This window comes from Exophiala dermatitidis (genome assembly GCF_000230625.1).
Source record: "Exophiala dermatitidis NIH/UT8656 unplaced genomic scaffold supercont1.2, whole genome shotgun sequence".
NCBI lineage: Eukaryota > Fungi > Ascomycota > Eurotiomycetes > Chaetothyriales > Herpotrichiellaceae > Exophiala > Exophiala dermatitidis.
The window spans coordinates 1,811,653-1,837,142 of NW_008751647.1; the positions used below are offsets into that span (position 1 = coordinate 1,811,653).

Sequence of the window (25,490 nt, forward strand, 5' to 3'; positions counted from 1 at the left end):
TGTGCTATTGAGCTTCAACAGCACTGCCCCTTTATCTTCATCCCGCCGGCGCCTTCTTCGTTTCCGCTTGTGAGGTGTCCATCCACTTGCGCCGGCTCTCCCCCCTCTGTGCCTGGCCGAATTCGAGGCTATCGACAGGATATCCTGAGGATTGAGTCGGTGAAGACTTTCACCAGGGCTCAAGTCTCAGTTCCTGTGATATTGTCTCTTTGGGAGTCCATTATTTCATGCGCGACTTCTCCACGGCTCCAGAACTCTTCGAAATCCCCATATCCTGTCCGCTTCCCGCCTTATCGTCTCCCACTTCCTTCTGTCTCTGCCAAAACATTGCTCGCAATGTTTTCGGTTCGGTCTCTACCAGATCCAAACTTGATAGGACACAGGAATATCAGCCTTGACCGCCGATATTCCTGTGCTCTACACTACTTTTCATACCTTGCTCTTTCTCTGTCGCAGTTACGTGCATGATTCGTGCCTTCTGACACAATGGCGTCCGGCGGTGAACGGGAAGGTGAAGAGATGATGACTCGGGAAAAGAGGCCTTGGTCACCGGAGTCTCCATCACGATCTCAGGACGGTCGCCATCATGCAAACCTGACGAGCGGAATTGCGCAAAATACTACTTACATCGATGAGTTCAGCTCAAAAAGACCGAGATTGGCCGCTATGACTCCGAACCGCAGTATTGCTGCTCAGGCGGCGACCTCTCTTCGAAGGGCCAGGCCCCAGCTACAGGACCTGCCAGCTGAGATCCTTCAGCACATTTTCAGTTTTGTTGACCCTGTTTCCCTTGGACGGTTGATCCGCGTCAACAGATCCTTTCGTTCACTCCTTGATCCTACAGTACCGCTGCCGCAGCCATCTGGGCAGGCTAAGCGTCTCAGACTTCGGAGCCAGAATCTGATTTGGACCATATCCAGGAATACCTACATTCAGGGATTTCCCAGACCGGTGGATGGGATGACTGAACTCGATACCTGGAGACTCGCCCTTTCGCAGGTTTGTCAATACTGTGGTGCGAAGGTCAGGGGTCAGGATTTGAGTCCTCCAGAACCATCTCCCTGGCGGTGCGGCCCTGGATTGGAAGGTGTTTGCCCGATTTGGCCATTTCATGTAAGATCTTGTGGCAGGTGTCTCAAAGCGCGACTTGTCCGGGTGAGCTCGCTTATACCATTTATCAGGTTGGTAATTGACACTGTTTAGGAGATTGACTTGCTTGTATCAAGCTCGTCTGCTCTGTCGCCTGGTCTACCGTTTGCAATATTTACGGCCGACCTCCATTATGTGCCTTCCATCTTCTTGAGGAATACATCTCCTCCCCTGGGCGTTCAGCTCACCAAGTTTTTCTTCAAGCCTCAGCTGGAGGAACTGGAACGCGAGCGAGACGATATCCAGGGATTTGGAACTGCCGTCCTGGAGGAGTGGTACAAAGGTTTAGAAGCCAGGGGGCGGGAGCAGAACGCGATTGCAGCTCGGTTTGAGCTTTGGGCAGTCCAAGGGGGGTTCAGGAAGCCATTTGCCGTGGCCAGGCGAGGTCTGTCTAAGATCGAGTTGCCTGGTGGAATGAGTGTTGATCAAGAAGAGTCAGCCTTTCAACGTCAACATGTGCGCCAGGATAAGTTTTCATCCCTCTTTGCCGGCGACAGGCCCGGCAGTGCCTCTAAAGGTGATGGTATTCTGCATGGTAAGCCGGTGAACCCTTCCTTCCTTGGGATTTCAAAGACGTTGTCGTCCTTCAGTACTTTTCTGTTAACGATCAATCACAACAGGAATACTATCGGCGGATCTGCGTGCAGTGAACGTTGGACCATCCGAAGCTTGGCATGGTGATGCCCATTCGTCCGTGGATATTGAGATTACCCCTACAGCAGACCCAGTGCGGCACATCCCGCGACAGAGAGTAGAACGAAGTTTGAAAGAGGCCGAACAAGCCAAGGCTGAACGTCGAAAGGAGATAGAGCGTCGTTGCATGGCACTCAATCCTCCCATCATGCCCTCGACTCTGAACTATATGGATGCATTCAAAGCGGCCATTATGATTTCCCAGCCTCTTAATAAGAGAGCCTGGGAAACTTTGAAACCGCGACTCCTAGCACAACGTCTAGAAGCGGAACACAAAGAAATGGTGCCCTTCGGTGCACGCCTAGAAGAACACCACGACTCCCAGGCAAACAAAAGGCTCGAGTCCGAGTTGAAAGTCGCCAGCCGAGATAAGATTCGGAAATATGCTCAGGAATTCATCCACCAGACGTGGTCGGATGGCCGAGGCGTGACGAAGGCCACGGCAAGTAAATTTGCTGCAGAGGTTCTTTGCCATGTCCGCCAACGTTTTGCTGAGGTTATAGCCCGTGAAGACAGAATGCTTGCAATGAAGGGCACGGCCTTTCCACAAGATGCAGAATCTCAAGCTTGCAGGATCTTGAGGCTTGAGGACATGAAATGGGCATTTGAAGAGTTCGTCAAGCCACACACCGAAAGGTTTGGAAAAGATATATTCCTTTGCAGAGTTTGCGACACCAACCAGAAGTTGTTCTCATTCGAAGCGGTCATACAGCACTATGCCGCAAAACATACAAGCGCCCTTAGTAATGGCAATACTGTGGTCTACTGGAAAGCTCTTTGGCCCGTCGATCCGCCATTCGACCCGTCTCCCAACATCCCATGGGTCCAAGAGGGACTTCACATAGGTGGACAAAATACCACTCCATCCTCGCACGGGCTTCCCACATATCCAGATGCTGCCGCGTATCGCGCTCAGGAGGAGGATGTTGCAGCAGGTGCCCACGAATTCTGGCAGAGATTGCACGGAATTTGGGACCTTCCTGATCCCGTACGACTCTACGTTGTCATTCAACACATAAGCTCGAGGTTCTTGAAAAAATTCCACCACGAGCTCAGCTTTTCTTTATTCAGAGAAGCTGTTACGCGCCACCCGGAGCTGCATTTCTTGCGAGAACTCTCCCTTCGCTGTAAAATCTGCTTCGAAGCGGTCACTGCTGTTCCTGAATCGGTCACCGCGCATGATGCTGGGAGGTACTCATTGCCGGAGCTACTGACCCATTTCCAGCTCGCTCACTTCGACAGTGACGAAGCCAGGAGGCAGACACAGACATCTTTGAGACTGGATTGGAAACGAGAGATGATAGCGCTCCCCAGTCGAGCCGCCATTCAGGCCCTGAGGCACTCCCCGGGCATCAATCAAAACAAACTGCAAGTCATCTCGGAAGCGTTTCCCGATTACTTTCCGGCTTCAATGCCCTATGTCGGAGCGCTCCTACCATTGCTAGACCCGACACGCCCGTCTTTGGTTTCGGAAGACTCGTTTTTCAGCAAGCACAACGAACCGGTCAAGGGCCGGGGCGCCATCCGTAAGTTTGGCGCAGGGTCACATGTTACCAGTTCCGAAGGGTCTGCTATCGCTGCTGAAGATGAATATGACCCTCATCGGCCTGCACTAATATTTCGACAGCCTTACCCTCCAGATCCTCGCCATGGGATAAAATTCATCCCGAGAGGCGATGAAAGGCCTAGGGTGTTATCGAGCTATTATCAAGAGCCCCCGGCATCTCGGGAGTACTATTATCGGGAGGTTGACCGTGGATCATCTTGGGATGTACACAGCCGAGACGGCCCGCTGTCCGGAGGCTCTATGGTCTATTCGCACGACGAGGAGTCCTCGCGGTTTTCATACGTCGAGCCATACAACCGCAACAGCGACACGACTCTGGATGGCGTTGTGGTAGGCAGGCCTGGAAGCAGGGATGTAGGGCGATGGCCTGCACCGCTAGGCGCGGACACGGGATCACCCAGAGCGAGACCAGTCTCTAAAATCCGGGCTGATAGTGACGACCTTGAGTCGCGTGCAGCTGCAGAATTCCTCGACAGCTTCAATGCTGTGGCTATCGACTATTCTGCGGGACCCGACGTGCATGTTCCAGCAGCGCGGCCCCGTCGGAATGAGCAGACGCGTTCGGACTTGGCTCACCTGCAGCCTACCGTTTTATATTCGCAGGACGCTAGACACCCCTTTCGGCCTGGCAGCAGGGTAAGTGAGCATCGGTCTCCGCCGTATCAGGGCCACATACAGTCGCTCCCGATGCGGCAGGGTGGTCGGGATACAGCGGATGACGATCACTATCGGAGCCATAGTGCCACCAGGTCCGGCTTGTTGGGCCAGGAACCCTTACGGACTCCGCAGGTGACGATGGTCGCGGGTGGCGAGCACAGGAGCATTCTACCAGAGCGACCCGAGAGAAGCCAGGTCGAGAGGACGACGAACGTTATGCGAGATAGAGAGGTGACAGCAAATCCGCGGTACGAACCCAGATATTATCCTGTGGAGAGTGATTTTCTGCTGGACGGTAGAAGGTATGAGATGGTTGGTGACATCCCAGCCGAGACGTACGCCCGTCCACTTGACACCACAACACGGGAATATGAGCAGCATCGCAATCTGCAGGGACAAGGATATGGCCGCGAGGTCGAGGAGCGATACTGGTACCAAGAACCCAGTCATGCGGACTACCTTCGAAGAGGTCCCAGGTATTACGTGGATGCTCGCCATGAACATATGCCCCAAGCACCTTTGGAAACAGATGATGAATTTGCCGGATACGACGACCGATACGCAATCGAAGACCGTCAAGTCCCCCGACGGCGGATTCGGGCCACCGCCGCAGACGACCATCCAGAACTGACTTATGACCCCTTCGCCCAGCCGAGACCATATGCTCCTCGCTAATTCCTACGTACAAGGGGCGGAGATTGTCCCGCTCTGTCCAAGTTCATTACGCTCTACGCAGGCTGAATTGCGCAGGGGTTTCTGACCCATTGACAATTATTGTTTATGCCAGCATCTTCTTTTGTCGTTTGAGTCTCTCTGGCAAGCATCTACACTAGCCAGCCATGAAAAGAAAGAGCAGGGGCGGGTCCATATGGGAAGGAGTTTCAAGGATCGGTATTCGTAATTACTACTAAGGAAATGATACCCCATCTGGCGTTGTATTTTCCTCACCTGCTATTACTGATGTCAGGTCAAGCAATAAATTACATCTATTTTGAGCAACCCAGGCCTCTCAACTGGCTGGCGGCGTTCGCTTCATGTTATTGTCACCTTCCAACTAATTTGCAATGCCAAAGACGCAACCGAGCACATGATATGCCTCTGCGTTGGCACGAAGGCGTAACTACAACGAGGCAAGGGTCCTCGCACGTGGGGTAAGGTTCAGTTAGTCTTTCAGCACAATCGAGCTGCAAAGCTACAACTTCCAATGCAGCGTTCGTACATACCTTAGGGCATTACTATGCGCGTCTGCCCAATGTGAGGCGCGGGGAACCGGCTAACAGAATAAACCATGCCAGCCCTTTTCTAGAGATACGCCCAAGTCAGAGCAAACGTCACGGGGGTGTCGTTGCTCCGGAAGTTTACACTGTGATGAACAATTGTCGGATCCAGCTAAAATTACAATATTGCCGCAAAACGATGAAGTTGTGACGACTGACGCTGCATTTCTGGTCTTGTGCAAGGAGGGCGCTTTCGGGGAAAAAGTGACAACCAAGGAGGACTTTGCATCCCTACCTTTCCCGAGCTGTCAGAGTCACTGGCACTGGCAGTCAGACACTCGCAGGGCTGCAGGACATTTCTGACTGCGCTTATGCAGGAAGGAGCAACAGCAATTCGTGCAGTGCTTGGTGTGGATGAGCTGGCAGCCGCTGAGACCCAAGCCCAAGGCACGCCGACCTGCCAGTCAACCATAGGCCACCGCCACGGTAGGTCAACGGTTGCTGGGAGGCTCAGGATAGCGTGCGTCATGGGCTTTTCATGTGACACAGCAAGTCTCCATGCTGGTTGGTGAGCGTGTCACGACGGGGAAATCAGGGGGAGTCCTGCTTTACTTTTCAACCACTGCAACATACAGCATCGGATCGACGGCGTTGTTGACACCCGGACTTCCCACACGGTGGGAAAAATTGCCCGAGAGCAAAGTTGGACACAAGTCGTTCTTTCCAGTTGCAGTCCTGTTTTTCTTGATCAAGGCGGATGTGACCGGTGGGCAAGGCAGGGAAAGGGCGGTCGGTTCACCGCGAGTTGAGGCGGGTAAAGTATCACCGGCTTCCCGGTGTCAGGATCATAGCCGCAGATTTGAGGCTGAATGAGGCGTTCAAGTTGGAAACGGTGAGCCCGAGACAGTGGAAATGCGGAGTCCACGGTTGCTCTTGCGGTGCAGCCCATGGTGAGGATGTGATAGTGGGGGATGCTGTCGTTGTTGGGCCTGAGGACTATTCCCCAATACGGAGTATTGATGGAATTTTGCCGACAGTCCTTAGGGATGCGTTGTCTTCCGAGTTCCATGCTATTGACTGTGCCGCTAGTCACGGATCGGATGAGAGTTGAATCGTAGAACTTGGAGGTGACGGTGAGGCAAAGCTTAGCACTAGTCCCGGCTGTAGGTAGTTGGCATCAGTAGTGAGGAAGACACTACAGGCATGAGACGGGGTGAGGATGAATGAAGCGACTACGGCAGGAATCCGCTGGGGAGGGAAAAGAAGCCTTGAATCGGGCATCTCAGCAATAAATAGGTAAAGAAAAGGACCCTTGATTAGGAAAAAGGGCGAGGGGGATATGTGCGTTGGTAGAGAGTGGCAGTTGTACCAGTGGTACTACTGTGCCAGTGTGAGGGTGTGTGGTGTGGTGTGGTGTGGTGTGGATCTGGCTGGAGCAAGGGAGCGCAGGCCAACGCCGTGACTGCGAGGTCCAAACTGCGGTGCAACACACCGTGACCTGCACGGCAGCAACAGCAGCCACCCCACCCACCACTACTGGTGCACTTTACTCTGTGCTCTTGTTCTCTCACTCAGCCTGGCCCCACTCTCTGCGCTGCGCTGTGCTCGTTGCCCAACCACCCGCACTGGCACCTACAACTACAGAGTACACTGCTACTACTACTACGGTGTAAGGCCATCTGAGTCTGCTGTCACCTGACTACAGTACTTTTCCGCCTTTATCGCTCTCACGACGCGGTATACACACAAGCCTGCCCTCTTCGCTGGCATCTGCATCGCATCTGCATCTCACGACCACTACTTTCCTCACATTAGTTGCCGTAGTCTATACAGCTCAGCGACTAAACCTGGTCTTACCCTTCCCCTCCGAGTCTGCCCCAGTGACCAGCGCCCCAAGACTTTGATCGCAGACCAACCACCATCCGCTGCGTCCCTCGGCCCAATCGTCGTCCCATCTAATCGCGAGGACCACAACATCCCATTCGCGACCGCCTTCCACTCCGACTCATATTGCGCTTGTACCGGTATGTATCGACCAGACGGTCTGCTGTCAAGCCAGGCTTGAGATTTCCTAGATCTCAATGCTCCTGTGCTGCCCAATGGCCAAAGTTTGCCAGCTAAACACACTGTATCTGCAGCTGTCCGTTCCGATCCTCGTCATCTAGCATCACATCGCATAACAGCCGCATCGCGCATATCGCATCGCAACCGGGCTTGTTGACCTGTCCGGCTGGCTGCTGTGTCTCCTCCGTCCTCCAATTTGGCAATTGCCCTCTGTTGCTTTCCCAGCTTCTGCCACCGATTCGTCGCTTGTTCCGCCTCACCTACCGGTGGTTTCCACTCGACCGCAGCCCCGGTTTCTTGTCGGTAGTCACCTAAGCTACCCTCGTTCCCCACGAAGCGTGCCGAGAGGGAATCGTGTTGGGCACGAACGGCGAGAAGAGGCGATCGTCTGACCAAGAGCGTTGCGGGTGACGCGGACCAGCATTAGGCATTGTGCATCGGTGCCGCCTCAAGGTGTGACGTGGTCACTGCGAGCCAAACATTTTCTCGCCCTGCAATCCAGCCGCTGCGGCTACCCTCGAACTACATCATGTCGGCCTCCCCACCCAAAGAGCCCGATGTCGAACAAAGTGCACAGTCTGGCGAAGAGGACCATTCTATGGAACAACAAGAAAGAGCAGAAGGCACCGGCGCCGGTGAATTCGAGGTCAAGGAGCAAGACCGATGGCTCCCTATTGCAAATGGTCAGTGTTGTTTTTTCGTCGTTTCTGTTTGTGTCTGCCTCCTCGATTGTTATATCTTACCCCCGTTGCACGCTGTCAAAACATTCGGCCTGCGCCAGGGATTTGATTTGTTCGACCCTTGCGTTACAGTCATGCGTCGTCCCAGGCGCCAGGAACAGAGCCCTTTGCTATGTACGAATCCGGGTGTGCGACGCTGCACCTGCTCTTTAGCCAGCAATCCTCTCATTCGTCGTCGCTTCTCTTTTCTTCCGACCATGATTTTAATCGCAAGCTCTGCTTTGCGGTGACTGGTGCGGTACTGCGGCCACTCAGAGGACGTCTCCTGCAGCAGTCGCATATTGCCATTTCAGGACCCCCCGTTATGTCTTCAGATCATGATCCCAAGCATCCCTCATCCTCACGTCGCCATGGCCAGCGAGGATCCTCGTCTTCATCTTCTGCGATGTCCGATGCTAACATCCGTAATTCTGCGCCAGTGGCCCGAATCATGAAGACAGCCTTGCCCGAGAATGCCAAAATTGCAAAGGAAGCCAAAGAGTGCATGCAGGAATGCGTGAGCGAATTCATCTCGTTCATCACCAGCGAAGGTATGGTTTTAAAAGTGTTCCTCTTGGGTGCGTTTAGGCTAACGTTGCCCAGCGTCCGAGAAATGTCAACAGGAGAAGCGCAAGACGGTCAATGGAGAAGATATCCTGTTTGCCATGACCTCGCTAGGGTTCGAGAATTATGCCGAAGCTTTGAAAATCTACTTGTCAAAGTATCGCGAAGTAAGTAGTCGAGTCTCCATTTCCTCCACTCCTTTGTCAACTTGACGGGGATTACAATCTGAACATTTGAACTGATTGGGACAAGACCCAATCTACAAGGGGCGAGAACCAGAACAGACCGACCAGCAGCGGATATGGGGGCCCCGTCGGCGGTTCCAGTGTCCCCGGCAATACCGCGACCGGCAGTGCCTCCGGCTATGGGCAATCGGAGAATTCCAACGATTTACTGAACCAAGGCCACGGATTGAATGCTACAGGCCACGACACCACCAACGCATACGGCTATCCCGACGCCGTGCCCACTGGCCACAACGGCATCTCCAACGACAACTTTTGATGGCAGAAAGACTGTTTCAGGAGATCAAGGCAGGCACGGGGCAACAGGTCACGGGTGTCCGCTACCTGCCAGTTCCCCGAGCCCGGCCGGCGAAAATGTGTGAGCAAGACGGAGCCCACAGTCGAAGAGATGGGCGAAGGCTGCAAGGCAGGAGTTGTACATGAGGTATGGGCGGTGATGGGTCAACGGCGTGACGCACTGCCCAAAAAAGGACGGTTGGGTGGCTGTTTCACTACAACAAGAGTACACTGCACCTGTGACAATTTGGAGGAAGTTGAATATGCGGAAACCATGGAACTGTGCAGGCATCAAGAGACTACGAAATGCAAGTAGAAGAGACGCTTGATAATGCTCAATGATTTAGTACTTAAGAGCGTCGACATATCCAGGCGCCGCCAACACCACCCTTGCTGTGAGAAATGGGTCATCTTTGACTCGCAGTTGGTATGGCTGCTTACATCCTCGATCTCAACGGTAGAAATTGCCAGCCTGGCCGGCCTCTTGCCAGTCTGAGTGATCATTCACAAGGCGCAGTCACGTGGATACAGATGTCGGAAGCTCGGGAGAATTTGACACATGAATGCGTGTGGTCAGACATCCGACTTTTGGGATTAGCAAACCATGGTTGTGTTCACTCAAGCCGTCATTTGAGCGTTGCAACGGCAAATTTGACCGTGTGACGTTGATGCGGCTAAGGCAGGTACGTACAATGTAGTATCACTGCACGCAACTTTTCCGCCGATAAGCAATTTTGCCGGCGAAAACCGCCGTTTTCCTGTTCCAACCTTTTTATCAACAACTTCTACTACTCTCCCTTATCCCTTTCTATTTTCAATCCCTAGTTGCTGGCTGATCCAGGCTTGTATTCCTAAGATCTTATCGAAATCCGACCATTCTCAATCATCCTTCCTCAGAGCATCCTTATAATAATAGTGACCCCAGCCATTGTCGCTTGTTGCCCGTATAACGGACTACTGCGGTCTGAGTCATTTCCCAGTATCCCGCCCATCCGCCACGAGGAACACACAAGATAATGCCTTCAGACCCCCAAGTTGAGGCTGTTACCGACACTTCTGCCATGGTGGTTCCCGAACCCGTTCTATCCACGGGCGAACAACGCCCTGTTTTCACGATTGACGATGTGCTCCCTCATCGCGAAAAGTCCAAGCCTCCTCCAACGACAGTGGCGGCGTTCTCCAATGCCACTATGTTCAAAAGCGAGGCCTGTCTGAAGAAACCAAAATCCAAGAGCTTCGCGCACCGTCTCTCCGAGGAGAGCAAGGCCAGAAAGCCGTCCTCGCTGAAAGGTGCCATGAACTACTTCCGCCCGGAGACTATCAGTCTTTGCGGAGGACTGCCTTCCAGCGACTACTTCCCGTTCCAAGAAGTCGGTGCAAAGCTGCCCGTGCCACCCGAGTTTTCGGAAGCCGACTCGATATCTTCTGCAAAATACTTCTCCACCGGCAAACATGATGCCAAGGAAGGCAAGTCCCTGTATGACCTGTCTATCGCGCTCAACTACGGCCAGTCGATGGGTCCTGGAGCATTGCTGCGCTTTCTGACAGAGCATACGGAGATCGTCCACAACCCGCCCTACTCTGACTGGGAGATTTGCATGACGGTCGGCAGTACTTCGGCTCTCGAAATGGCTTTTCGAATGTTTACGGAGCGTGGCCACTATGTCATGACTGAAGAATACAGCTTCAGCTCGGCCATAGAGACCGTGGCGCCATTGGGGTGCAAGATGCTAGGTATCAAAATGGACGCTGAAGGCATGCTGCCCGATGATTTGGATCATGTGCTCTCCACCTGGGACGAGGCCGCTCGAAGGGCACCAAAACCATTCTTGGTCTACACGGTGCCGACCGGGCAGAATCCCACTGCCAGCACGCAGTCGTTGGAACGAAGGAAGCAAATCTATGCAGTGGCGGAAAAGCACGACCTCTTCATCCTCGAAGACGAACCCTACTATTTCCTACAGATGGAGCCCTTTATCTCTGGCACAACGCACTCTGTGCCCTCGCCATTCAAGCCAGTCCCTGTTGCTGATTTCTTGTCCAATCTGGTTCCATCATACCTTTCCCTCGACACGTCCGGGCGTGTCCTTCGCCTCGACTCGTTTTCCAAGATCATTGCGCCTGGCAGCAGATGTGGTTGGGTGACAGGTCAGCCTCAGGTCATCGAGCGCTTTATCCGACACAGCGAAGTTAGCGTACAGACCCCTGCCGGTTTCACCTTGTCGGTGCTGTACAATCTACTGGAGCGGAATTGGGGTCACAAGGGCTTCCTGGAGTGGCTCATGTTTATCCGCGCTGAATACACTCGAAGACGCGACATAATTGTCAACGCGTGCGAGGCTCATCTTCCTACCGAAGTGGCCAGCTGGGTGCCGCCCAAGGCTGGAATGTTCCACTGGATCCACGTTGATATGAAGCAGCATCCATTGTATAAGTCAAGGACTCGCGACGGAGGTGTTGTCGATTACGCTACTCTTCAAGAGATTGAGGAATCTGTTTTCCTTGCCGCAGTTCAAGAAAATGTTCTGGTTGCCCGAGGATCTTGGTTCCGAGCGCAGAGAGGCAGCGATACAGAGTTGTTCTTTAGGACAACTTTCGCTGCGGCCCCGGCGGAAAAGATTATCGATGCTATCCGCCGGTTTGGCGAGGCAATCCGGAAAGAGTTCGGATTGGAAGAGAAGCAGAACGGACACGCAAAATGATCCTGCTGGCCGAAGGGACCTGGTACTATACCACACTCAGCAGTCATGGCCAGAATCTGAGTAAACATTGTTCTTGATGGATTGTATAGTGCATCAATGCAAAAAAATTGGGAAAGTCAAGACGGCTTGGGAGTATAGATGGCTTCGGGCGGCAGACCGTCGATTTGTACCTTTGGTGTGGTCTAATGTTAGCATCCACGCTGCATTTGTAGAGAATTAAAATCTGGGTTTACAATTACCATCAGCTCGTTCGTCACATCTCGGCTTCTACCTCTACTAGATGCCTTCATGGCGACTCAGTATGTCTTTCATTCGCTAGTAGGCTGTGAGGTTGAGCAGCAACAGGGGAGGTCAGCCGATGGACGGATAGTACTAGTAGTGATAATAGTACTGGAAGATTACGCGACTGTCCGTATAATCGTTCCTGCCCAATACTGTATAGCGGGAGTACGGCACTGCATCACCTGTACTACTACTAGTAATAGCTGGAGTGGTAACTCAGTGCTCGGTATTGCTCGACGACAATCAACCCAGCCCATCTCAGCAGTTAGCCCTACAGTTAGGTAAGGTGTGCTGAATCTCACTATGGCAAAAGGCGTGGCGTCGACGTGCCACTACTACTGCTGTAACCTTTTGATAGGGAGCCCCCCACGACATGACATGAAGGATTGACACACCAATCTACGGTCCGCATGTCGGAATACCGGCCACTACAGCCGGAGGAATATGCCATGCGTGTGTGTGCCTGGGTGTGCACTTCAGACATGGTGTTTGCACGTCGAGAATGGACGCAACGCCGTCCCCAGACTATGAACCATCGCAACAGGTTCCAGGGAAGGCTTTCGCGGAGCCCCGAGGATCCCAGAGGATGGAAATACCGAAACCAGATCTACATACAACATCGCAATCATCGACCCCATCCTGACGGCGCCGCTCCTCCTATGCCATGCCAACCAATGGCCTGGGCGCATTTTATCAGCTGGACGTGGCCCAGGCCGGCAAAAGCGACGCCAAGATCCACCGGCGCCGAATCTGGACGAGTTTTAGGGCAAGCGGATTCCGCCGGTTGTCTTGGCCGGAGGCTGCCGGCCACTCGCACGGCGGGCGATGGCGTATGATGGCATCCACCCATGAATCTCCATCGCCCGCCTGCAAGTTCTTCTGCACACGAACGGGCGACGAACGAGAGAGCCTTATCGGAACCTTCCACCACGCCGGTCGAGAGTCTACAGCTTCAAGTTCAGCACATCTAGGGCAACACCCAGTCCAGCCTTATCACAATGCTGTTAGCTCACGCACTGTAAGACATAGGACCAGTCTCAACTGTATATATTCGCCTTTTTACCGATTTTCACTGTCACTGCCGATGTGACGAAAATTTTCTCCGCTTGAACAGCAAGCCTGATTTCCCTTCAACCACCACACCCGCAGTCGATCATGGGCTACAACGAGTGGGTGCACAATGCCAACATGGCAGTTGCCCGCTCGTTCGTGGGTAGGCGATTCCGGCTTCATGGATCAGGACATCCCAAAGAACGAAAGGGCTCTTATTTCTTCACCGAGATCCGCGCTGGATTGGCCACCTTCTTCGCCATGGCATACATTATCTCGGTCAACTCGACTATTGTGTCTGAATCGGGTGGTACCTGTGTCTGTCCGCCCGACAGTACGGATTTATGCGACAGTAATCCAGAGTACATGCTCTGTGTCGCTGAGATTAAACGAGATCTCGTCACCGCCACGGCCGCGATATCAGCTTTGACTTCATTCTGCATGGGCCTGTTCGCCAATATGCCGATTGCCCTGGCGCCCGGCATGGGGCTGAACGCTTACTTCGCATATACCGTTGTTGGTTATCATGGATCCGGGCTGGTGCCTTACCAGGTAGCCATCACCGCTGTGTTCGTCGAAGGCTTGGTGTTTGTCGGTCTCACGATCCTAGGCATGCGACAATGGCTGGCCCGTGCGATTCCCGCCTCGATCAAACTTGCCACCGGTGTGGGCATTGGATTGTACCTGACCTTGATCGGCCTCACATACAGCGCCGGCATCGGTGCCGTCACTGGAGCATCAGACACCCCCATTGAACTTGCTGGGTGCCACCAGGACAACCTGACCGACGCCGGCGTGTGTCCGTCCTGGGACAAGATGCGCAACCCGACCATGTGGCTCGGCATCTTCTGCGGCGGAATCTTCACTGTTATACTCATGATGTATCGTGTCAAGGGCGCCATCATCATCGGAATTTTACTTGTCAGCATCATCTCCTGGCCTCGGAACACGCCGGTCACATACTTCCCCTATACCGAGTTGGGCACTAGCATGTTCGACTTCTTCAAAAAGGTCGTCACCTTCCACCCGATCCAGAAGATCCTGACTGTACAGGAATGGGACGTTTCCTCTTACGGCGGCCAGTTTGCTTTGGCCTTTATTTCTTTCTTATACGTCGATGTAAGTCTCGCGGAGAAATCCACCAGGGTTTCCCTGCTTACTAACCTTATCTTTTCAGATATTGGATACAACGGGAACTTTGTACAGTATGGCTCGCTTCTGCGGCGCCATCGACGAGCGAACTCAAGATTTTGAGGGTTCGGCGGTCGCATATCTTGTGGACGCTTTCGGCATCTCGATCGGCGCACTTTTTGGATGCCCTCCGGTGACGGCCTTTATCGAATCTGGGGCGGGTATCTCTGAAGGCGGAGCCACCGGACTCACAGCCATGACGACCGGCTTTTGTTTCTTTATTTCTATCTTTTTCGCTCCGATCTTTGCTTCGATCCCGCCATACGCGACTGGGTGCGTATTGATCATTGTGGGGTCACTCATGTAAGTAACCAACCGGAATCCCCCCGCCTTGGAAAGTGGTTCAACTCCTTGTTTTTTCGTTTTCTCTCCAACAGCGCACGACTATCTGCTTTTGCGATCCGTTCAAAATCATGTGCTGATATCTTTTCCAGGGCCAAATCCGCTGCCGACATTAATTGGCGATACATTGGCGACGCGGTGCCGGCATTCCTTACCATCGCCATCATGCCCTTCACCTACAGCATCGCCTATGGCCTGATCGCAGGCATCATCAGCTACATTATCCTCAACACAGTCGTGTGGCTCATCGAGATCGCCACCGGCGGCCGCATCCGCCCCGCCGACAAAAAGTACAAGGACCCCTGGACCTGGAAGATCGAGGGTGGCATCTTGCCTCCCTGGCTGGTCCGTGCCTCAAAGGGCAAACGCGACTTCTGGCGGCCTTACGACGATATCGAGCATAATGTTGTTCCCCGGTCCGGCAGCCATGCTGCGGCCGCACCGCCTACCATCCCGGGAACCCACTTCGGCCCTACCGATACCATCCCGTTGGAAGGTCGTGAGTACTATTCTGACGGTGCCGATGCCGATGTTGGTCCAGATGTCGGTCCGGCTCTAGGTGTTGGTGTCGATTCACGCGGCGTCAATGCCCATCATGACACGACGATAGCAACAGATCATGCTCGGTCGAAGGCTGGTAAGTCGGGTTCGCGGGGTGACGGGCATGGAGGTCCCAGTGCAAGTACGAGCAGGAGTACGAGTGAAGAGGGCGAGAAAGTCAAGATGTAAGGTTGAGATTATGCGTATGAGCAACTCCTTGACCTGGCAGATCTACCTTTATAGTCTGTTATATACTGTAATGTCTCCGCGTCTTAGATCGCAAGATATACGAGTACGTATCCGACAAAGTGCCGAATCGATTCGGAATCGGCCCAGGATCGGTAGTAGATCAATGCAGTATGAACACCGTATCAACACGGTTTTGATATAGTATCCAATACGGTTTTACTACGGTATCAAACCGGTTTTGATCTGTGCTTAGATCGGTAATAAAATTAACGTTTAGAGCTGTATTGGAACCGGTTCGGAACCGATTTCGAGGCTTAATACAGTATTGATACGGTATTAATACGGTGTTAAGCCTTAGGATACAGGTTAAGGCCTCCTCGATATATATGGTATACTAGTAGTTTAGAGCCTCGATACGTTTTCTACGTTTACTACATAGTACTAGTAGAAGTATAATCGAAAATACCTACGCTTAACTATACGCTCGCTTAATAGTGCGTTCAATAGTACGTTCGACGGGACGCTTGACGGGATACTTGAGAAGGTATAGGCGTACATAGGTGCCCACCCTCCCTTAGATCGATATAGTATTAATACCGTGCTAATACGATTTCGAAACCGTTTAGAGAATCGAATATATATCTAATACGATTCCACTATAGTTCGAAACCGATTCGGAACCGATTCGGAACCGTTTACTGGTTTAAGCGTATCGAGACTATATTAACTCTATTTACTTAAATGAAAAGGTTTAATTATAAGTATCTACTAGTTCGCGTATATCTACTACTTAGGTTTACGTATATCTACTAGTCCGCGTATATCTTTGCTAGTTCGATTATATCTACTATATAGGTACTATACTGGCCTTCTATAAGGGCTCAATCTAGGATCGATCTAGGATTAGACTTAATTCAGATCTAGGATCTAAACTAGGTCCGAACTAGGTCTAAACTATATATATGCCCGCCTAATAAGGATTAATCTAGTATTAATATAGGATCGATACTATATCGACCCTACTCCGATCCTACTCCGATCCGGATCGAGAATCACTATAGAATCACTTATAGGCTACTTAAATAACGTATCGTAGATCACGAGAGGATCACGAGAGGATCACCACTATAGAGATCGCTATAGAGATCGCTATAGGCTAACTACTAGTAGCGTATCGAGGATCACTTCTTAACTTAGTTAAAACTTTTAAAATTTTTAAAATTTTTACATTAATATATTACGTAATATTTATAGATTATAGATTTATATATCAAAAATATTACTAGAAATACGATATACGGCGTCGTAGTCGAGTAGTAACGACGTCGCTATCGCCTAGAATTTAAAAAAGAAAAATTCTAACGGTAGTCTTAAAATAAAAAAGAAAAAAAAAGTACTCCTAGTAGGTTTCGAATACTTCTTTTTTTTTTACTATTATAGTAGCTAATACGTGATCCGGATCCGATCCGGATCCGATCTACTGAGAAAATCAACAGATTAAGCCTCCGACCTAGGAATCGACCTAGAATCGATCTAGGATTAGACCTAGTTCAGACCTATAATCTAAACTAGGTCTGAACTAGGTCTAATCCTAGATCGATCCCGGATTGAGGCTTTGCAGGAGGCCAGTACTGTACGTTCGATAGGACGCTCGAAAGAACGATATATACGTAGTAGGGCGATTGAAGAAGATACTAAGTACGTAGTAGAATAACCAAGAAGGTACTTAGTACGTATATACTAGTAGTAGATATACTTAAACTAGTAGATACTATGTATAATCGAAACTTAGGATCCGAGTAAATAGAGCCGATATAATCTTATTACGCGTAAACACGTAGATAGCTCCGAACCGGTTTTGAACTAGTTTCGAATCGATTCCGAATTGTATGAGGATCGGTTTCGAGCTGTAGTAGAACTGTATTAGATACTTAGTACGTATCCGATCCTCTAAACGGTTTCGAAACCGTATTGATACGGTGTTAACACTATATTAATCCTATAGGGGGTGGGCACCTATATATCTAACATACAATTCAAAACCCGTTCGAAACCGATTCGGAATCGGTTTGGAACTATTTATAAGTTTAAGCGTATTTAGTACGATTCTATTGTAGTTTGAACCTACTTCGAAATCGATTTAAAATCGTTTACGAGTTTATGCGTATTAAGATTATATTAGCTCTATTTACTTTAGATCTTAAGTTTCGATTATACTAGTATCTACTAGTTTAAGTATATCTACTAGTTTAAGTATATCTACTAGTTTAAGTATATCTACTAGTTTAAGTATATCTACTAGTTTAAGTATATCTACTATATACGTATCTTCTTAATTACTATGTATTCTTCTACTTATAGTACTTGCCTATCGAGCGTCCTATCGGCCGAGCGTCCTGCCGAGCGTCTTTCGAGCGTCCTTTCGAGCGTCCTGTCGAGCGTTGAACTCACTTAGTACATAGATGCCCGCCTACTAGGGATTATCGATATAGGTTCGATACTATATCGACCCTACTCTAATCCTACTCCGATCCTACTCGAGGATCACTATAGGATCACTAGAGGATCAATAAAAAGATTAATTACTATAGAGATCACTATAGGGTAATTAACGTATCGAAGGATCAAAGGATCACTTAGTAACTTAAGTTATAAAATTGGATTTTTTTTTTTTAATTTTTATTCTACGTAATATTTATAGATTATAGATAAATATATCGAGATTACTACTCTAAATATGATATACGGCCGAGTAGTAACGACGTCGCTATCGCCTATAATTTAAAAAAGAAAAATTCTAACGGTAGTCTTAAACCAAAAAAGAGACGAGCGGGATTCGAACTCTTTTTTTTTTTCAACTACTACCCTGATACGTGATCTTTCTCTGATCCGGATCAGAGAAAATCAACAGATTAAGTCTCCGATCTAGGATCAGATCTACTTCAGACCTGGTTCGGACCTAGCTCAGACCCTAGATCGATCGTGGATTGAGCCTCTATTTCTGGCTAGTACTGTATATACTAAGTACTCAGTACTGCTAGACGTACTATCGGACGCACTAATGAAGTATATACAGTAGTACTTAGTGGAAAACGTAGACATATAGGTAGTTCTAAATTAATTCGAAACCGATTTAAACCCGTATTAACACTGTATTAATATTGTTCCGATATAGTAGGTTCTAATACGGTTCTAAACGTTAATTTTATCACCGATTTAAGCACGCCGACTCGGATTGAAACCGGTTCGAAGCCGTAGTGGAACCGATTCCACTACGGTTTTACTATAGTTCTACTACGGTTCGAAACCGTATCGGATACTATATTGAAACCATGTGGGAACTGTGTTGACACCGTGTTGATCCTAAGTACTACTACTAGTATAGCCCCTATAATATACTATATATATTAGATACTGGTTTGCGGTGGAAGTCGGTTCTAGTACGGGCTAAGAAGATTATCTCCACTATTTCACGGAACTAGTTCAGAATTAATTCGAAGTTACTATGTACTTTATAACCGGTTTGGAGCCGTTATTGATTCCTTTATTCCTATTAAACATAGATCACGAAAAGGGTGTATTACCATATATCCTTAGTATCTATATGGTGGTTGGTTACACTAGAATTCTACTGATCCTAGGAATAATCATCATATCTCGTCTGAAAGTCCACCAAACGTATTCTCTCTTAAACAACATCCACGTCCTCCCCTACATCCGGACGCTGTTTGAACAAACTCTTCCCCTTCAACCATTTCCTGTAGGCCTTGTATCTCTTCTTCCCGCCGTCTTCCTCGGATACAGTAAGAGGCTCTTCGACGGTCCCGCTGGCAATATACTCGGCGTACTCGTCGAGATTTGCTTCTGCGCGCTCATCCAGCGTCAAGCTGACAGCGCCACGCTCGTCATCATAATGGCGCAACACTTTATGTTCGGTAGGATCACTAGTGGTAGTGCTGAGATACTCGAGAAACTCCAGCGGGGCCGCCGAATAGTCAATATCCGACGAGACCACGAGCGGGATGTTGGACGGATGTGCGACGTAGCGCTGATACTCATCCTCTTGGCGGACCTGCGGCTCGAGCGACCTGGAGATAAGCGATGTGAAGGCTTGGAGGGCGAGTTCTTCTTTGGTCGGCGGGCCGGCCAGAACTGAACTATTGGTCAGGTCACCTGTCGAAGCGGTCGGGAGCTTTGGGATTTTGGGGACTCCAGGTGATTGCACTTCAAAGGACGGCTCCTTGATGATCCCCGTGTATTGACGTCGACGTAACGTGTTTTGGAGCCGTTGCTGGGCGTCGAGCCATGGACCGAGCGTGTTTGGTTTTGGCGTTGGCATAGGATCAGACGGCGCAGAGGTCACGACTGACGCTGTATCTCCTCCAGCACCAGCACCGCAGGTATCATCGTAGTCGCACGGCGCCACGACCTTGACACCCTTGCGCATACTATGGTGGTGATGTTGATGGTCCTTCTCATTGCTCTCGCCGTCGCCTTCGGTCGCTGTACGTACTTTGAACGGAGACAGGTCGTATTTGCCGGCCGCCGCCGAGTTGAGCGGGATGTATCGCAGGTTGGAGTGCATCTTGAAAGAGAACAACTTCTTGAACGACGAAACCGCCAGCGGCCGATAGTACTCGACCCAGTAGTCGTCGAAATACCCCAGGGGCCGATCGCGCAGTTCCCGTGGCCAGATGGATGGCGGAATTGAAGGCGGTTCCAGGTATTGGGACGTGTACCATTGGCGATAGCTGGGCCTGCGTCTCCCAAACATGGATCGAGGATCCGAGTGGTGCAGGTAGTAATCGGTCGTCAAGTCCCACAACATGGGCTGTCCTTGGGAGAAGACATAGTTGCCCAAGAACAAATTGTATGCCTCCTGTCGTTGCGCATCCATGAATGAATTGGTGTAGTATCTCTTGAAGCTTTCCACCATGTCCCGCGAGTGGCTGGTCCACTGGTTTATTTTGCGGTATGTCGCCATGGTGTTGACCAGATGCGAGCCACCGTACTGGATGGCAATCGTATCACCGTGGTCGTGCCACATGTGCGTGAACAGATTGACCGCGTCTGAATCGTACTCGACCGAGGGATGCTCAATGACCCCTAAAGCTTGCAATTGGTATCCCAATGCCTTTTTCGCAATGACAAATTGCGCTGCGTTGGTCCGATCAAGACAATCGATGCAGTTTGTCCTCGCCACGCCGTTTTGCAGTTTCAGTCCCGACTCTTCGTCATTGCCGTTCTGGAAGAATCCGGTTTTGGGTAGAATGTCTTCGGCAATTGCCTCAAGACTCCCAATGACGTCCTGATCACGGCTTTTGGAAGCTCGGCTCATGTCCCAAGCATGGTATAAGATCTGTTTGTCCGGTGGCAGGAACTGATTGAGATAACTGACTGCCAAGGTGTATTCTTTGAGCAGCTTGGATTCCCGCGGTGTTCGTTCCCGAGATTTGACCAGGTTAAGGACATATATTGGGGTGCCGTAGCGTTTGAAAAGGTTGTCAAAGTGTAAAGCTGCCGCACTGTAGAACGGATCCACCACATTCAGATGGATGTCAGGCTTTGGTGACACGCCAGTATTGTCCTGTGTCCAGTGCAGAGGGATGCTGCCTCGGTGTTGCACATAAGAAGTATATCTGTTGTTGGCAAAGAGAACCGGACCGGGAGCGTGGAACGAGGTGGTCAGCATTTCCGAGACGATCTGTTCCGTCTCGACATCATTGGCGACGTATCCTAGATCATTGGCGCCACGTTTTAAAAATCGCGCCCCAGCAAAGAACCTCGACCGGCGGGCAATGATTGTTACGTAGACCACTCTTCCCCAGTACACCGACAGCGCGCTTTGGTCGACATAGCCATGGATAATGGATATACACCAGTCAAAAGGGTCTCGAAGCACTGCCTTTGTGGGTTGGAGAAGATAATGGTTCCAGACGAACATATCATTGTGATCGTATTTGCGAGGTTCAGCGAGTCCATCCTGTAGAGCTTGGCGCTCGCGCATGATGTTGTGCTGCAACGTCCTCGTCACATCATACGAGTAGCTGAAGTAAAAGGACCTGGTCAGGTCGAGATTGTTCAGGATGCCGAGAAATCGAGATTCTTCTGGGTGCCGGTCCATTTTGGCCCTGCTTGATCCGGCCATGACCAAGGGCATGAGCTCCGTTTTGTCGATTTGGTAGATGTAGTGGCCGCCTATCATGGCAACTTGACTTCTTTTCGTCACATAGAGCATGTAATAATGGGCGGTGAAGCGGATGAAGCCCAGTAAGCCCCAGAAGCTGGTCTTCAATTTGAGGCCTCCTGTTGCACGGTTTCCCTCGTCCACGGCGTTGAGGATCTGCTGCGTCTCCTTCTTGGTGTAGACAATGTCGTCTTCGATGATGTTCAGCTCGCCTGGTTCGGCGGTCCGGTCAATCTTCAGTATCCGGTAGGCAGAGTCCAGCAGGTCAGAGCCAACAATGTAGTAGTAGTTTGCCGTTTCGTGCAGAGTAAACCTGTGCATCTTGACGACTCCCTCATCGCCCACCTTGCTGACCAGAGCACCTTTATTGCGCTGAAATGCCGTGGGCGACGGGCTGCTAGTTCGATTGAACGATTTGGAAAGGTCAAATTCCTCTTCGTCGTCTTCAGAATCTCGATGCCCAGGACCCAGGTTCGGAGATTCGGGAGGATTGTTCGAGAACATGGGATACATCTGAGGCACTTCCTTCTCATTATTGTCGGTGTCAGTGTCAGTACCATTGACTTCTAGCGGTTCGAAGATCTGGACACTGGACTCGTGGTTCGAGTTTTGCTCCCTTGTGGCGTTTTGCGAGTCGGTTGACTCGTGACCGTTGACGGCACGATTTCCATCATTATCATGGGTACCATCGCCGGAATTCACGGGGACTTGATTGTCCCGGAACTCCATGAAGGACTCCATCACCGCAAATGCAAATGCCCGTCAAGGACGAGGATAGCCTTCCTTGCGAGCATGGGATAGCCTTGCAAGGGCGGCCCAAGCACCCATGCGTTGACCACACTCGAAATGGTAGTAGCTGACTGGGTCTGTCGTCGGGGGTTCTCAGTCAGGTCTCATCTTCCCCCTAGTCTGAGATCAAAGCACATTAAAGCGTGTGTCCGCTTATGTGGACAGCATTTACTATGGTTGATGCTTTGACTGCTTCCCGTCATGATAATTATCATGACGCTGCTTCCTTGAATAAGCGACGTCTATGAGCCAAATCTGGTTAGCGTTGCTGAGGTAATCAAGCCGAGGTTCAATGCGTTTTGGAGGCCGGAAACATCAAGTCAAACATCCAACACCCGGGGTAAATCAACTCGAACGACTTGGACCTCTCAACTCTGAGACATTATTGCATGCGACTGCTACCAAGGTAGGAAAGCAGGGCTAGGCCCATCCTTGACTCCGCCTCGACCTCTCCGCTCCACGCCCTAGAACATATAACTCTTCCGGTAATGTAGTAGCCAGGCTCGTGTGGGAGACCGTCTCTCCTCACACACTTCGTGCCTTTTCGACTCTGATCTCGGTGTCCATAATATACCATATCAACATGGCACCAAGTTCAAGAACCCCGGCGCCCTTTTCAGAACCTCTCCTCCCGCAGCTCGATCTCCCCCACAACCCGTACTACACCGAGAAACACCACCGACTCCGGGCATTTGTGCGCAACTACGTCGAGACGGAACTGGCGCCGTACGCACAAGAGTGGGAAATCGCAGGCCAGGTGCCGGAGAGCGCACGACTTTTACACTGTCAACTGGGATTCGCAGTGGTTCATCCGGTGGTTGAACCCGAGGATGCCGGTGGGATTGCACTGCCCGCGGGCATTCCCTACGATGAATGGGATACATGGTGCGGCGTGATTGTTGGGGATGAGCTGAACCGGCTGGGATGGTGTGGCCCCATCTGGGGCCTAGGAGGAGGCAATGGAATTGGATGTCCGCCTATCAGCAGGTTTGGAACCAGAGAACAGCGACAGAAGTGGTTGCCCAAGGTGGCTCGAGGCGAGATTCGTTTTTGTCTGGGAATCACCGAGCCCGACGCCGGCAGCGACGTCGCCAACATCAAGACGACCGCCCTGAAGCAAGGCGATTTTTATCTTGTCAACGGGGCCAAGAAATGGATCACCAACGGCATCTGGGCCGACTACTGCACTGCGGCCGTACGGACCGGAGGCCCAGGCCACGGCGGTATTAGTTTGCTGGTAATACCATTAAGATCGAAGGGTGTGACAACCCGAAGAATGGAGAATCAGGGTGTTCACGCGAGTGGTAAAACAAACCAATACTTCTTTGTTTTATGTGTGTTATGCTCATCGCCATTATAGGTTCAACATACATCACATTCGAAGACGTTGAGGTGCCCGTGTCAAATCTGATCGGACAAGAAAACAAAGGATTCGCACTCATCATGTCCAACTTCAACCCGGAACGGCTGGCGCTGGCCACGGCCGCCCTGCGCCTCGCCCGCGTGTGCGCCCAGGATGCCTACAGCTACGCCTGCGAGCGCGAGACCTTTGGCAAACCCCTGATCGAGCACTCGGCCATAAAAGCCAAAATCGCCACGTTTGGCCTCCTCATCGAGCCTGCCCACGCCTTTCTCGAGCAGTTGTGCTTTATTATCGAGACGGCTCGTAAACAACAACAATCCAGAACCGGTGCAGCAACCGGAAGCGTTTCTTCCGCCTCTCCAGATCCTGTCAATGTCGGCGGAATGACTGCTCTCCTCAAAGTCATGTCCACCCGCGCCCTTGAGCGAGTGTGTCGCGAAGCTCAGCAGATCATGGGCGGTGCAGGCTATTCCAAGACCGGCCGCGGCGCCCGCATCGAGCAGATTAGTCGTGATGTCAGGGTCCATGTCGTCGGCGGTGGCAGCGAGGAGATCATGCTCGATCTGGCCGTGAGGCAGGAGGCCAGGGATGTCAAGCTGAGAGTTGCAAAGAAAAAGAAACGGGGTTCGGCTGCCTCGAAGCTGTGAACAGCCGGTAATAGAAAAGGACAAGCGCTTACATTTGATCGATGGGACATTGTATGTGGGCTTGGATTAGTCGTGTTCCTATTAACCCGCTGGAACAAGACCACCGCAAAGAGGTTCGAAATCGATTGTTTGATTACTAGTAGTACTAAGTAGTAATATCCCAGAACGAACAATCGGGTACTACTAGTACATATATGCCGTCCTATAAAGGATTAATCCTATATCGATCATATATCGACGCTAAATCGACCCTACTTCGATCCTAATCCGATCCTGATCCGATCCTACTCGAGGATCACTATAGGATCACTATAGGCTAATGAATATATCGAAGAATCGAAGAATCGAAGGATCGAAGGATCGAAGGATCACGTAGTAACTTAACTTAGAAAATTAATATTTTTTTTCTTTTAAAAAAAGATATTTTTATTTTTTATTACGTAATATTTATAGAATATAGTTTTATATATCGAAAATACTACTATAAATACGATATACGGCGTCGTGGCCGAGCGGTAACGACGTAGCTATCGCCTATAAGTGTCACGAACTGCACGTGACTAGTGGTAGGATATCAATTACAGGTCCAGAATCCCAAGCACAATTGCTTGGAATTCGAGTCTTTTTGGAGTACACCTCTACTCCTACGGCCGTGGACCTGTCCGTGACAATTATCTAAAAAAGAAAAATTCTAACGGTAGTCTTGAACTAAAAAAGAGTGCTCCTAGTAGGTTCAGTACTGGCCTCCTGCAAAGGCTCAATCCGGGATCGATCTAGGATCAGACCTAGTTTAGACCTAGGATCTAAAGTAGATCCGAACCAGGTCCGAACTAGGTCCGAACTGGGTCGGAACTAGGTCTAAGCCGGATCGGATCCTAGATCGGAGGCTTAATCTATTAATTTTCTTAGATCCGGATTACGTATCGGCTACTATAATAGTAAAAAAAAAGAGAGTTCGAATCCTACTAGGAGTACTCTTTTTTAGTTTAAGACTACCGTTAGAATTTTTCTTTTTTAAATTATAGACGGTAGCGACGTTATTACTACTCGGCTACGA

The 25,490-nt window shown here is 50.6% G+C and overlaps 7 protein-coding genes across 7 annotated transcripts; 5 read left to right on the forward strand and 2 right to left on the reverse strand.

The window, feature by feature from the left end:
• Nucleotides 1-486: 486 nt before the first annotated feature.
• On the forward strand, nt 487-4,741 carry HMPREF1120_02161 (uncharacterized protein; the record flags this gene model as incomplete). The annotated part of the gene is made up of 3 exons (XM_009156197.1): nt 487-1,067; nt 1,227-1,684; nt 1,770-4,741. 3 exons carry the CDS (start codon nt 487-489, stop codon nt 4,739-4,741), a joined length of 4,011 nt encoding a protein of 1,336 aa, XP_009154445.1.
• Nucleotides 4,742-5,327: 586 nt separating this feature from the next.
• On the reverse strand, nt 5,328-6,685 carry HMPREF1120_02162 (uncharacterized protein). Its single transcript, XM_009156198.1, has one exon. It carries the CDS (start codon nt 5,810-5,812, stop codon nt 5,462-5,464), a length of 351 nt encoding a protein of 116 aa, XP_009154446.1. The 5' UTR covers nt 5,813-6,685; the 3' UTR covers nt 5,328-5,461.
• A 1,191-nt stretch (nt 6,686-7,876) lies between these two features.
• Nucleotides 7,877-9,134, forward strand: HMPREF1120_02163 (nuclear transcription factor Y, beta; the record flags this gene model as incomplete). The annotated part of the gene is made up of 4 exons (XM_009156199.1): nt 7,877-8,030; nt 8,507-8,617; nt 8,670-8,797; nt 8,883-9,134. The coding sequence occupies 4 exons, from the start codon at nt 7,877-7,879 to the stop codon at nt 9,132-9,134; spliced, it is 645 nt and encodes a 214-aa protein (XP_009154447.1).
• Nucleotides 9,135-10,167: 1,033 nt separating this feature from the next.
• On the forward strand, nt 10,168-11,853 carry HMPREF1120_02164 (aromatic amino acid aminotransferase I; the record flags this gene model as incomplete). The annotated part of the gene is made up of 1 exon (XM_009156200.1): nt 10,168-11,853. One exon carries the CDS (start codon nt 10,168-10,170, stop codon nt 11,851-11,853), a length of 1,686 nt encoding a protein of 561 aa, XP_009154448.1.
• Nucleotides 11,854-13,290: 1,437 nt separating this feature from the next.
• Nucleotides 13,291-15,447, forward strand: HMPREF1120_02165 (MFS transporter, AGZA family, xanthine/uracil permease; the record flags this gene model as incomplete). The annotated part of the gene is made up of 3 exons (XM_009156201.1): nt 13,291-14,304; nt 14,363-14,679; nt 14,811-15,447. The coding sequence occupies 3 exons, from the start codon at nt 13,291-13,293 to the stop codon at nt 15,445-15,447; spliced, it is 1,968 nt and encodes a 655-aa protein (XP_009154449.1).
• Nucleotides 15,448-18,964: 3,517 nt separating this feature from the next.
• Nucleotides 18,965-22,619, reverse strand: HMPREF1120_02166 (phosphatidylinositol-bisphosphatase). The gene has a single exon (XM_009156202.1). It carries the CDS (start codon nt 22,373-22,375, stop codon nt 19,136-19,138), a length of 3,240 nt encoding a protein of 1,079 aa, XP_009154450.1. The 5' UTR covers nt 22,376-22,619; the 3' UTR covers nt 18,965-19,135.
• A 387-nt stretch (nt 22,620-23,006) lies between these two features.
• Nucleotides 23,007-24,433, forward strand: HMPREF1120_02167 (acyl-CoA dehydrogenase; the record flags this gene model as incomplete). The annotated part of the gene is made up of 2 exons (XM_009156203.1): nt 23,007-23,727; nt 23,784-24,433. 2 exons carry the CDS (start codon nt 23,007-23,009, stop codon nt 24,431-24,433), a joined length of 1,371 nt encoding a protein of 456 aa, XP_009154451.1.
• Between the last annotated feature and the right edge of the window lie 1,057 nt (nt 24,434-25,490).